Source organism: Heterodontus francisci, chromosome 1, assembly GCF_036365525.1.
Source record: "Heterodontus francisci isolate sHetFra1 chromosome 1, sHetFra1.hap1, whole genome shotgun sequence".
NCBI lineage: Eukaryota > Metazoa > Chordata > Chondrichthyes > Heterodontiformes > Heterodontidae > Heterodontus > Heterodontus francisci.
In genome coordinates, this window is record NC_090371.1 from 138,490,456 (window position 1) to 138,504,782 (window position 14,327).

Here is a 14,327-nt window from a genome sequence, read left to right on the forward strand (position 1 = left end):
GACAGGCATTGGAGAGTCAGGAGGTGAGTTACTTGCTGCAGGATTCCCAGCCTCTGACCTGCTCTCATAGCCACAGTACTTATATGGCTGCTCCAGTTCAATTTCTGGTCAATGGAAACCCCCAGGATGTTGATAGTGGGGGAATTCAGTGATGGTAATGCCATTGAATGTCAAGGGGAGATGGCTGGATACTAGGTTGGAAATGGTCATTGCCTGGCACTTGTGTGGCGTGAATGTAACTTGCCACTTATCAGCCCAAGCCTGAATGTTGTCCAGGTCTTGCTGCACATGGACACAGACTGCTTCAGTACATGAGGAGTTGCCAATGGTGCTCAGCATTGTTCAATCATCAGTGAACATCCCCAACTCTGACCTTACGACGGAGTGAAGATCATTGATGAAGCTGCTGAAGATGGTTGGGCCTAGGACATTACCCTGAGGAACTCCTGTGGTGATGTCCTGGGACTGAGATTACTGACCTCCAATAACCACAACCATCTTCTGCTCTCTCAGCTCAGGCAGAGTGCAGTTTGGTTTGTGCCCAGACAGAGTCGGGGAGCAAAATTGTCCTCTTTTCTCAGGATGTGAGCCATTACCCTGCTCAGCTTCTAGATCACTGTTAAAAAGGAATGAGTGTATTTTAAAATTCCAGAGAATTAATTTGATCTGTTCCTCTATCCCCTTTCTACTTTTGGTATACAAAATACACCAAATAGCGTAACAGCTCCTCTACTGTTTCTTAACATGGCACTTACATCTGTTCCATAGACCAAGAAGTCAGCAGTAAGTGCGTGGCATGTGACTCGGCATGTGTCATCACGTCCTGGAAAAAGACGAGTCTCTCTTTCTTCCTGAGCTTCAATGCCTTCCATTTCAATCTGCAACCAAATCAGAAAGGGTCATAACACTCTTCCAATGGCTAAGTAAGCTAAATGACTCATTTGCTATAAAAATTTAACAATTTCAATAAATTCGCAACACCCTCCAACAGTACTACCATGACCAATTCAGGCAGAACACAGGATCCATGACATAATTCCCAAATTTATTTGAAGCTGATAGTTTACAACACAAGACAATAGAGTGAGCAAAGCCATTCTGGCCATCAAGGCCAATCTACCCATAGTCCACGCATGATTATTCTATAAATGACTTTTATCTCCTCCCTGCCCCACTGCCTTGATTCCACTACTTTAAGAAATGGTAAGTTCCTTCACCTACCTTTGCTGAAAAAAAAACCAATTCTATTAATCCCTCTTTGACTCTCATTTCTCCCCTTCAACAAATATTGATCCAGCTCCCTATTAAAAGGTGTCAATATAACACAAATTAATTAAATTCTCTGGAATTTTAAAATACACTCATTCCTTTTTAACAGTGATCAAGAAGCTGAGTATGATAATGGCTCAACATCCTGAGATAAGAAGTCAATTTTGCTCCCCGACTCCATCTGGGCACAAGCCAAATTGCATTTTACTTGACCTGAGCAAGCCATTGTTTGCAGGTTCAATTCACGACAGGGCTTTGTGCCTGCAAATTGGACAGAAATCCACTCTAGGCCTAAAAGGTCTGCAGCTGCAGTAATGGCTTTTCGTTCTGGGGCGTTCTGGCCATTACAAAGAGTAACCAAAAGGCCTCTGGCACAATCCTCTTTTTGAATCTTCATTTAGGTCCAACAAATGGCACTCAAGCCCTGCTCAAATTCTCTGATGTGACTGGGGCAGGGTGCAACAAACAAACAGCACCTCTTCTGGGCACTCCTCCAATTGGGATCCACTCATCACCAAGAACAAGGTACATGCAAATGTCTAAAACAGAATATATCTAAAATGTACTATAACCATTTTTCAGGCAAGCCCCCCACCTGCCAAGAATGATGAAAATTAATTTTGCCACAAGAGCATTGATTGTAAACTGCTGATGGTGAAGAAAGAACTTGCTTGAAAAAACAATTGGAGACTTTGGCTGGAGAGAGATATTAGCGTATCAACAGACAAGTACTCCAAAAGGACAAAGAAGCTATTCCCTGCTCCAATTTAATCCACAATGGACTTTTGATTACCAGATGTTGAAGCATTCCAGGCTTACTACTAAGATGGCCGAATACACAAACAGACGTGGTCGGGCCAGTTTGGTCACATGGCTGACAGTTGGAGTTTTTTGAATTTGAGCTTCCAACAAGGAATTTGAAATCAGAAGGCTGTTTTCTCTTGGACTGAGAACACCTCTCTCCTGTCTGCTCTCACCTCACTCTCACCAGCTTCAGAAACCATTGAAGACATATGAACCCCAAGAGAGAAAAGACTACTACAGTGAACAAGGTTTAAGAAGAATACTGGGCCCCAATGAAAAGCAAGACTACCTACAATCAAGGACCCTACAGTGATCTCGAAGCACAGTAAAAAAACACCCCTTTTCAGAGATTGCCTCAAGCCTTTCCTCTTTTCTGTCTCTGTTTGCACGTGCGTATTGCGTGTGCATGCTAGCGTGGGCGCGGCGTAAAGGCCTGCTACCCAACACGAACCAGGCGACATGTGTCGGGTTCAGGTCGGGTCGTGTCCCTCTTCCGGGTCCAGCTTTCTGGGTCGGGTCAGGCCGATCTGGACACACACGGTAGGTGCTCTGCCATTAAGTATTAAAAATTTTTTAAAACTTACTTGAGCTGGGAGTCCAGGACGAAACTGTGTCTGCGCAGTGAGCAAGTGACGTCACTATGACATCATCACGCATGCGCCGCAGCTTCGTGCAGCTTCCCAGTCGGAGGGTAAGTAAAGGGATGGTCGGGTCGGGCGCGGGAAAAAATTTGAGGGACTCGGCCAGGTTGGGCTCGGGTCCACCGTGGATTGGTCAGGTTCAGGTCGGGTTCTTTTTCCCGACCTGAGCAGGCCTTTAGCGCGGCGTCTATCCGTAGGCATTAACCAAATTAGAGTTTAAGTTTAAGGTTTAATAAATTTCACTTTTCTTCTTTAAACCTAAAGAAAACCTGGTGTGCTCATTTCTTTGCCTTATAATTGGAAAGCTGTGAACAAGGATTCACAAAGGGGGGGCTCAAATCTCAGTGGGCTGGATCTTACCTTAAGCGGACGGGAATTCGCCACAGACGTAAAAGTCGGTGGCTAACCCACTTCCTCCTATCCAGGGGATCCGTCCAGCATTTTATGGGTCCCCGGGCTTTAATTGTCCTGAGGCGGGACTTCCACCCGCTGGAGGGAGGAAGTTCTGCCTCAGTGAGCTGCCGGACAATCAGCGGGCTGGCAGCTCTTAGTCCCAGCAGCGCCACCAGGAGTGGTGGCCACTGCTGGGACTGCAGCCCAGCCAACCAGATGGAGCCAGGAGACGAAGTAAATTGGGCTTGCCTCACCAGGGAGATCGGTCTTTCCCTGGTGAGGCTGGAGTGGTCGTTTGGGGGGAGGGGGCATCTTGGGTCCTGGGGGTGGGTTGGAAGGTGGGGGCAGCCCTCAATCAGGCACCCTGTGCCCAGCTGCCATGGCTCCCCTCCCCCGCCCCCCGGCGCTCGGAAAGGCCTGCAGCTATCACTGGGTGGCCTTTCACGTCCCCAGCACACCCGCTTGCCACGGGTAAAATACCCGTGGAGGCGGGCGAGGGCCCTTAAGTGGCCACTTAAGGGCCTTGATTGGTCTCGGGTGGGCGGGCCGTTCCCCCCACACCACCACCACCCCCGCCCGACTGCTGTTAAGTTGACCGGAGGCGGGAGCAAGGCGGGTAGCCTCCCTGAGCCTCACGCTCTATTTTACGCCGCCCCCAAGCCACCATCCAACCAGCTGAGGCGGCGTAAAATTCAGCCCAGTGTGTTTAAAAATTAAACCCTGTTACAATAAGACCAGGTGAAGACAGTAAAAGACCCCGAGGCGCCTTTCTCATCTGGTCATTAACATATTATATTAACCAAAGAAATTTAGTTGGCACCCCCCCAGTTTTCAGCATAAAATAGTGTGATTCTAATATGTGCTTGATGATGTCGGTGAGAGGACAAACCAAATTCAGGATGGGGCCTCATTTGGATGAAACAGGTGAGCTGCAGACGTTAATTGGGCATCCCAATGCATTTCACCAATTGGGGCTTGATGAAATGCACCGGGCACGCAGATAGGTCCCGGGGGAAGGCAAACCCCGGCTGGCAGTATTTTTGTGGAACCAGAAGGAGCACTCCTCTTGGCTCCATAGAAATGAAACATCTAAATATTTTTCTTGCCGTTAATTCAGCGACATCCAGCGGTTCCTTTAAGGGTCATACCACTTATAAACCAATTTCAATCAGGGTCCTACAACTGGTGTTAGGACCTTTATTTGCATATATAAGGCATTGGACACATATCAGTTGGGCACCTCGGATAGTTAAAAGTCGCCTGTTTTCAACTGGGCAGCTGGCGTACTTCTGGGGAGATCAGAATTTAATCTTCCCAAAATTTATTTTAGGTCGAAATTTCTTCCCCATGTGTCCAATTCTCCCATTCATTACATCTGCATTCCAAAACGCTCTGTAAATTAGCCCAAGTTCAGTTTCAATACATTATTTCCTTATGTGAGTACATAGTAATGACAATGATAGAAGTGACATCAGTCATTCTGAATATCCTTGTTCCTACTTTCATTTAGCAGAACACAGAACTCAGAATTTAGATACTGAAAAGTTCAGAACAGTAGATTTCACTTTGAAGTAAGTGGGTCTGTAATAAGAACTAGCGAACAGATTTGAGAATTCGTTTGGTGTAAACTAGGTGTGTAATTAACTCCTTTACTGTTCTGTACAGAAATCACAACACAGCCTATCAGCTTTGCCAGTGCTAGCTCTTCAAGAGTGGAGTGCCACATGGACCAGTGTTGGGACCTCAACTATTTACAATTTATATCAATGACTTGGATGAAGGGACCAAAGGTATGGTAGCTAAATTTGCCGATGACACTAAGATAGGAAGGAAAGTAAGTTGTCAAGAGGAGGTAAAGAGTCCACAAGGGATTATAGATAGGTTAAGTGAATGGGCAAAATTTGGCAAATGTGGGAAAATGTGAACTTATCCACTTTGGCAGGAAGAATAGCAGCATATTATTTAAATGGAGAGAGATTGCAGAACTCTGAGGTACTGAGGGGTCTGGGTATTGTCATGAAGACCCCCACCTGCCAAGAATGAGACATATTAATTTCATCATATGAACATTAATTTTAAACTGTTGCTGGAGTGAAGAGATGACTTGTTTAAAGAGATCAGCAGTGGCTGGAAAATATTTGCATACTGAGAGACAGTGCTTGGAGAGACAATGGGAACTGTTCACTGATTCAATTAACAGAGATTGGTCTGGACAATGGTGATCCACATCTTGTCGTAAGAGACAGCACTACACCCCCCCTCACCAAGAGCTTTGGAATGCACAAATGCAGGAGTTTGTTAAAAAAAGCGAGTGACACGGCCCAGGTCTGGTTTTGAACTGCTCACAGGGCAGCTTGGGTCAGACCTCAGATTGCAACTGAACTCGGAAGAAGAGAGCCTCTCTCTCTCTCTTTCATTAATCTCCAGATCCACTGAAGTCACTTAAACCTCAAGAGGGAAAAGACTCCTACATCGAAACAAGTTTTAAAGCATGCACTGGGCCCCAACGAAACGGCAAGACTTACCGGCAACCAAAGATTCTACATCAAACTTAAAGGGCCATAAATAGAAACCCAGCTATTGCCTCAAACTTTTCCCCTTTATTCTTTCTACTTTTTCTGTCTCTATCTGCTTGTGTGTTTATTGCGTATGCATGCTAGCGTGGCCGCGTCGCGTATTCGTAGTCGTTAACCGAATTAGAGTTTAGAATTAATAAATTTCCACCTTTCTTGTCTAAATCTAAGAAAACCTGTCTGATTTTTTTGCCTTACAATTGGAAAGCAGTGAACAAGGATTCACTGAGGGGGAGCTAAAAACATGGTGTTTTTAAAATTAAAGCCTGTTACGGTTAAACCAGGCAAAGGCTGAGAGGGAACCCCTAGACCCCTTTCTCACCTGGTTGTAACAGCGTCCTGGTACATGAATCACATGATAGTATGCAGATACAGCAAGTGATTGGGAAGGCAAATGGAATGGTGTCGTCAATTGCAAGGGGAATGGAATATAAAAGTAGGGATTTTTTGCTACAGTTGTATAGGGTATTGATGAGACCACATCTGGAGTACTGTGTACAGTCTTAGTCTCCTTATTTAAGAAAGGATATAAATGCGTTAGACGCAGTTCAGAGAAGGTTCACTCAACTGATATCTGGGATGGGAGGGTTATCTTATGAAGAAAGATTGGTCAGGTTGGGTCTGTATCCATTGGGGTTTAGAAGAATGAGAGATGATCTTATTGAAACATATAACATCCTGAGGGGACTTGACAGGGTGGATGCTGAAAGAATGTTTCCTCTTGTGGGAGAGACTAGAACTAGGGACATAGTTTAAAAAACAAGGGGTCGCCATTTAAGATGAAGATGAGGAGAAATTTTTTTCTCTGAAGGTTGGGAGTCTTTGGAACTCTCTCCCCGAGAGTGTGGTGGAGGCAGGGTCATTGAACATTTTTAAGTCAGAGGTAGATTCTTGACTAACAAAGGAGTCAAAGGGTATCGGGGGTAGGTGGGAAAGTGCAGTTGAAGACACAATCAGCCATGTTCTTATTAAATGGCAGAGCAGGCTCGAAGGGCCTACTCCTGCTCCTAATTCGTATGTTTGTATGGAGCAACTACTCTAATTCCATTTCACTGCACTGTCTCCATGCCCTTTTGAGTCCTTCCTTGTTAAATACATAACCAATTCCATTTAACATGATGTTAGTTTCTGCCACATTTTCTTGCTACCTTTGGTAAAGCATTCTAAAAACCTTCTGTGAAAAAACTCATCTAGTTAAATCCTGAGTTTGTGACTGATATTACTGATTCTCCAACCACTGGAAATAATCTTCCACTATTTACCCTCTTAAAACCTTTCCTTATTTTGAAGACCTCTATATGCTTCCCCTTCATGTTCTCTGTTCCAGTGGAGAATTCCAACAGACCAGAGAGCTGTGGTTGTAAGGACAATGCCAGGTGATCCACTACAGCCAGAGATATGAGTGCAATACGGTACTGTCATAATATCACCTAGCTTGAAGGTTCCATGAGGAGGAATTAAAATGATTGGGAAACTCAAGCGCAACAGAATTTCAACAACAATGTGACAGAAATTTTCTAACAATAATCATGATAATGAAATAGTCAAGGAATATGAAAGTACAGGGTGCATATAATATGCTAATTAATCTATATAACAGATATTGTTAAATTCAATGCGAAACAAAAAGAAAAATATTTTCTACAGTTTATTTTTTAAAGGGATAGTAAGCTTCTCTAAGGGGTGCCTTTACCTCTGGCGGTACACTTGTGTATAAAATTTCTGCGTTATTTAAAAAAAAATTAACAATTGCATTAAAATAATGCACAAAGGAATTTAACTCAAACATGTTAACCAGTGAGTTACCAGAGGGAGCTAAAGTCCAAGTAAATGGCCTTGAAATTAAACTACAGAATAACAGTGTACATTTCCTTAATATACTCATCTGAAATTTCTCTATTTGCTACTTTACTGTTTGCATTAATTCATTTGAAATATGCGGGTTAATACCTAGTTTAAAATAGCAGATAAAAAAATTTCACAAAAGTTAGTTAAGCATTTGTGTGCTACGATTCCACAGTGCAATGTTAAGGGTAACCCCTTTTGTAATATATATTATATATATTTTTTCTTAGTGATTTAACCTCAATTGCATTAACTAAAAATTTGCAATAACTGGATCAGATAAATGTCACCGTTAAACTAAAGTAACACTTATTGACCTGCTGATTCCAATAAACTGCACTTTCTGAACAACCTGTATTATACCTGCTGAATAACTGGGAGCATAAAATCGAAGTTGGAACTGATCTACAAATGAAAAAAAAAAATTAGGCTTTAGAGTTAGTTATTCAGAATGTATTACTAGGGGAAGGCAGACAAAAATCATTTGTGAGGCTAAACCTAAGAATTATAGCATTATATGTAAATCACATATGTAAAGCTTTTCCAGTTTTAGTTTACTTCCTTGCTCCAACAGGTGATAACGTAGCAGGATCAGTGCTGCCTCTGCAGTATTCCTGCACTAATGTTAGAACGCTGCGATATGTAAAAAAGATGAACGACATTATAGTGCTGGATGTTAGTTCCTCTGATTTCAAACAACCAGCTAATGAAATGAAATAACATTTAATAATTTTGCCTGCCCAGCAGACAGTCCAGTTCCAATTTTGATCTCATAGAGACTGCTGGGTTGGAGGCCATTATTTTGTTAAAATTCATTTGAATTCAGTACCTGGTTCAGCATTGAGCACAATGGAGTGAAGATTTAATCTCTGGCCCCGTTAATTTCATTGTTGAATATCAAAATGAACATGGGGAGGCATGAGTATCAAAATGAATATAAAAAACATAAATATAATAAAAGCAAAATACTGCAGATGCTGGAAATCTGAAATAAAAACAAAAAATGCTGGAAATACTCAGCAGGTCTGGCAGCATCTGTGGAGAGAGAAGCAGAGTTAACGTTTCAGGTCAGTGACCTTTCATCAGAACTGGCAAAGGTTAGAAATGTAATAGGTTTTAAGCAGATAGAGCAGGGGTGGGGCAAGAGATAACAAAAGGGAAGGTGTTGATAGGACAGGGTCACAGAGAATAACTGACAAGATGATCATGGGGCAAAGACAAACGGTATGTTAATGGTGTGCTGAAAGACAAAGCGTTAGTGCAGAGGGGGTGTTAATTGACAGAAAAATGAACCGCCCTGGTCCAAAGCACAAACATGAAAAAAAACAGTGGACAGGCACATGGTAAAAAAAAATGAATGATGAAACAAACAGAAATAAACTGCTTCTCTCTCCACAGATGCTGCCAGACCTGCTGAGTATTTCCAGTATTTTTTGTTTTTATATTATATAAAAAACATAAATCTTGACATGTGTAAAAGCCACAGTTTAAGAAATAAAATTCCCATTAAAGACATACAAATTTACACATACGCTTTTTAGATAAGGAATTTGTTTCTGGGGTGTTTAGGCTCATAAATGTGTTTTTTATGAGCTTTCATTAAGCATTACTTTAGTTTCACACTATGAATAAAACTTATTGTTCTGATTCAGTACTAAGTGTCAAATACAGCTGACAATTATTTAATACTCCAGCAAGTAACTGGGATACTGAACCCAAAAACAAGGGTGAGTTACAAATAAATTAGTCTTATTAATTGTTGAATTTTTTAACCAATTTTCGTTGATTAATTTGTGCTTTGATTTAGCAACAATTGAATCTTATTGAAACTATAGAAAATAATTCCACATAAGATATATAATCCTGAATTAAGCTGAGAAACAATTCAACAAAAGGTTGTTTTGATTTACATGCCATTGGCTAGATTAAATTATGCATCTTAAACAATCTGTTAAAGTCTTAGGTCTAATTGTGAACCAAATTCATTTTTTCAATTATCTAGTGTGGTCAAATTAAATTGGTCAGTCGGGAGGTGGGTGAGCGGAAGAAATAAGGAATGTGATTTAGAAATAATTAACGTAAAATAGACAGCTATTAGGAAGTCACTAGGTAGTAACTCAAAACTGTTCCAACCCTTTGATAAACTGTGAGAATGTTTGAATGACTTATGATTATTTATATAAACATAAGATTCACTTAAAATCCCTGCCAAACTTATTTTTTGATTTTAATTTATATAAATTGCTTTGTGCTTTTAAAATCTTAAATTGAGTTTTCTGAACGTTTATATTGGCCGTGTTGAATGTAGCAAACAGTAATGTTTGTGATGGGTAATAAAGCTGATGATGATGGCATGTAGCATCATGTGATACATACTATACATAAATGCTTTACCAGTAGGAGCAAGGCAAGAAGGCTCATTTATAAGAGCTAGACCTGTCATTGAGGATTGAAATTCTTCCACATGGTTCCAGATAAGCCTGCAAGCCAAGACTCTGATAAGTAGGTTCATCCCGGATGGACAAGCACTGGGGAACCTAACAGTGTTTTAGTAAGCAGCCTATTTTAGTAAGCTGCATACTTCCTGCTGATTAAACTCCAGCAGTTCTTTTATGAATATTTAAACGTCCCTAAGCCTTGGTTCATCCCAATCTGCATGAAAGCTCTCTGGACTTGGGAAAGTAGGGGAATATCCTTATGTGTGGAGCATGCACTCCATAATCAGGCAAACAGAAACTTGACTGATGCAAATTTCTCGATAGCTCAGTCAATCAACTCTGAAGCGTGAAGATGTAATTTTTTTGTATATCTGACATACGATTGACGAAAAATTTTTGAAACACTCTTCTGTGAGAAAGAATTCCTTTGAACTAGAAGCTTATGGTTTCCATTTTGATAAAACTAATAGTTGTACTAGCTAGAAAATATAAGTTAAAAAAAAAACTAATTTACTAGTGGTTGGAAAGTTAAATGCAAAATTTGAACCATGTTGCATATTTACCATATGTAGCTGAACTCTTCCCTCAAACAGCACTGCCGCATAATCAGAATTCAAGCACATGCTAGTTACTGTACCCAAGTACTCCATGTCTTTTAGCTTCTCCACTCCTGAAATGTTGAAAGAAACAGCAAACCAATCAGCACATTTTGGGATAAAAATAACATTCCATATTAATCAGGAAACTGCAAACTCATTTTCATTCCACGAGATCTATAGAAGTTCATGAGCGAAACTAAACATTGCTCTTGTTTTCTTAACATAAAAAGCTAAACTGGTCAGATCCAAGTGATTTGTCACATTTTCATAGATTTGTGCATTTCAAAATGATTTGTAATATATTGTAGATGGGGCAACAAACAATTGTATTTTGTTTATATTTTCTCCCTTTAGCTCTTCCACTGCCTGTAGCTGTCAATAACAACCTAATTTCAATTGTCCATCTTTCAATGAGACATACTATTGTATTATGGCATCATACATCTGTGATTTAAGACCATTTTGACTGCTTCTAAAACAATTGCAGACATATAGTCCACTAAAAAAACTACAGAGGTCTATAAAGCACAAATCTGGAGACAAATACACAATAAATGAACTTACACAATAATGAAATAAGTACATCATAGTCTGAAAAACAAACTTCTTATACTAAGAATTTTATCCATGCAACATAGTGGTTTTAATAATACGTTAATAGTACAATGCTTAAAGGCAACAAACTGTCATATTAATTGCCCTCCAACCCCCACCAAGAAAAATACTCAAGTTCAGGGCAAGTGCCTAAAAGTAACATTTTATTCCTTCTAATATCTTCAGCAATTTCAGCTCTGTAGAAAAATTCTTTGGGGAAAAGGGGAGAAGGAGATGGAGGAATGAGGAGGGCAGAAGATGGAATAGAGAAGGAAGCAAGGAGGTTATGGATGGGAGTGGGAAAGTGGCAGGATAGAGGCTGATAGTTTTCATTTTCATTCACTTCCTCAAAATATTGTCAGACTCCAGACCAATACCTCCTCCAGTCTAATCTACAACCTACCTGACGGACAACTGGTACCAATCAGCAAGATAAAAAGATAAGGTAGGATATAAAGGGGAGATCAGGGTAGGTGGAGGTTGTCAGATTGGGGTGGGGTGGAGGGAGTGCTGGGAAGGCCTTGCCATTCAACGTGAGTCTCCAATCATGCCACGAGACCCCAAAATCACTTTCCCAATGCTGATAGCCCCTTCCTTTTGCGGCCAGAGGCCTGGTCCCTCCTCACAATCCTCCCCTACCTGAGTTCAGAGAGATGTCAGGACCATCTTCCTTGTGGTACAGGAACCCAGACACTGTTCTCCAGTTTTGCTACAGCCTAGGCAACCCTTCCAGTACTGACATTCCAAGGGCTTCACCCCATGTCCCAAACCCACGAATTCTGCCTGCATAAGCCAAATCCCAATCTTGCCAAAGCCCAGATTCCTCCTGAACAGTGCTACCAAACCGTGAGGACAGTAAAAGGGGCAAGGATCATAGGAAAGATAAAAAAAAGATAAAAGAGATCATAAGGAGGATACAGTAACATAGGAATATTAGAAACAAGAGTATGCCATTCAGCCCCTTGGGCATGCTCTGCCTGTCAATTAGATCATGGCTGATCAGCACCTTTACTCCATTTTCCTGCCTTTGCTCATCTCAGTCTTGATAGACCCAGTTGACTTAACATCCACACTATTTTGGGGAGAGAGTTACTGATTTCTACTATCCTTTATGTGAAAAAGTGCTTCCTGATTTCACTCTTAAATGGCCTAGCTCTTTCATAATTTTAAGATTATGTGGTCTTGTTCTTGATTCCCCTACCAAGAAAATAGTTGCTCTGTGTCTATCCTATCAAATCCTTTTAACATTTTAAACACTGCAATCAGATCAACCTTTAACCTCCTACACTGAAGCGAATACAAGCCATGTTTATGCAACCTGTCTTCATAATTTAACTCTCTAAGTCCCGGTATCATTCTGCTGAACATGAGATGCACCCCTTCTAATACTAATATAATCTTCCTGAGTTTAGAAGCCCAAAACTAAACATAGTACTCCAGATACTCCAACTAAAGCATCATTCCTCCCCTTCATATTCCAGCCCTCTTGAGATAAAAGGCCAACATTCCATTAGCCTTGTGATTGTTTTTCATACCTGGCTTTTAATGATCTGTGCACTTGCACTCCCAAATCTCTTTGCACTTCTACATTCCTTAGTTTCTCAATATTTAGAAAATTCTCCAATTTTTTTTTGGGTTGAAAGTGGATGACCTCACGCTTGCCAACAATGAACTCCATTTGCTAGAATTTTGCTCGCTCACTTAGTCTGTCTCTGTCCCTTTGCAACTTCTTGCTCACATCTGCACTACTTACTCTCGCTCCTTTGTGTCAAAAAAAATAAGACTGCCAAACAGACAGAGATTTACATCATTATGCATGTTAATGCACAAAGTATTATGAATAAAACTCGTTAGCTAAAGGTACTAATTGTTATCGGGAGTATGAAAGAATATTAACAGAGATGTGGCCTAGGCTGGGGCAGTACCAGAAGCTGAACATTCTTGGTTACAAAATATTTATGAAAAAAAGGGAGGTCAGTGTTAATCTGATTCCATTACAGGTATAATGCTAGAGCTGTTCTTTCATAAATATTTTGTAACCAAGAATGTTCAGCTCCAGATACTGCCCTAGCCTATTCCACACCTCTGTTAATACTATTTCATACACCCCATAGCAATTAGTGGCTTCAGATCGCCAATTTTACTCATAATACTTTCTGCATTAACACACATAACAACTCCAACCTCTACTTGGTACAAAAGCTGGATATATTTAGTTGAATTAAGGAATAAGAGGAGAAAGTGGCTATTCTTTTGGGAGTACATTATATTTAAAAAAAACAACGGAAAGTAGACAGAAAGAGATAGGCAGACAATTCAGAGAAAATGCAGGAACAACATGTTAATGGATTACTTTAATTATCCAAAACATTGACTGAGATAAGATCAAAGCAAATAGCAAAGAAAAGGATGGGTTTCTAGAATGTGTCCAGGACTGTATTTTTAGTTCAACAAAAAATGGACATTCTAGATCTTGCTCTAAATAGGACAAATGAGTAATGCAAGATAATAAAAAGAGCCATACATTCACAAGTCAAATCACCCATCCCTGGTATCATCTTAGTGATTTCTCTTCTACACATTGTTCATAATAACATAACTAATAGAAACAGGAGTAAGCAATCATATCATGGCTGATCTTCCACTTCAACTTTCCTACCTGATCCCCATTCATGACGTCCTCCCTAAAGTAAGACACCCAAAACTGGGCACAATATTTGAACTGCAGCCTCGCCCATGATTTGTATGGGTTTAGCATTATCTCTTTGATTTTGTACTCTGTGTCCCGATTTATAAAACCTAGGACTCCTGTATTTCTTATAACAGCTTTATCAACTTCCTTTCCCACTTTTAAAGGTTTGTTCATCTGATACCCTAGGTTTCTTTTCTCCTTTACACTTTTTTAAAGCTTTGCCTTTCAATGCATATTTCCTGTCCTCATTTTTTATCTGTGCCATCCTCCCACACTTGAGGACTCCACTTCCACTGTTCTCCAATACCTCAACATCCACTTCTTAATCCTACCTCATCACAGTAGCCCCTTCCCAAACGCTGCCGGATCCTGAAAACACCCACCTAGTTATCCCATATCCACACAGACAGCCCAATGCTTCCACACCCCATAACCCCTACTCCCAATCCTTCCAGGACCACCACCCAGTACTCAAAGAT

General features: G+C 40.8%; 1 protein-coding gene across 1 annotated transcript in view; it reads right to left on the bottom strand.

The window, feature by feature from the left end:
- Window positions 1–14,327, bottom strand: part of wdr19 (WD repeat domain 19) — a 209,785-nt gene that overhangs the window by 126,196 nt on the left and 69,262 nt on the right. Inside the window, exons 13-14 of the mRNA XM_068036669.1 lie at window positions 10,527–10,633; window positions 756–878 (exon numbers count right to left, since the gene is read on the bottom strand). Coding sequence (XP_067892770.1) covers window positions 756–878; window positions 10,527–10,633 — 230 coding nt within the window. The remainder of the gene's footprint in view (window positions 1–755; window positions 879–10,526; window positions 10,634–14,327) is intronic.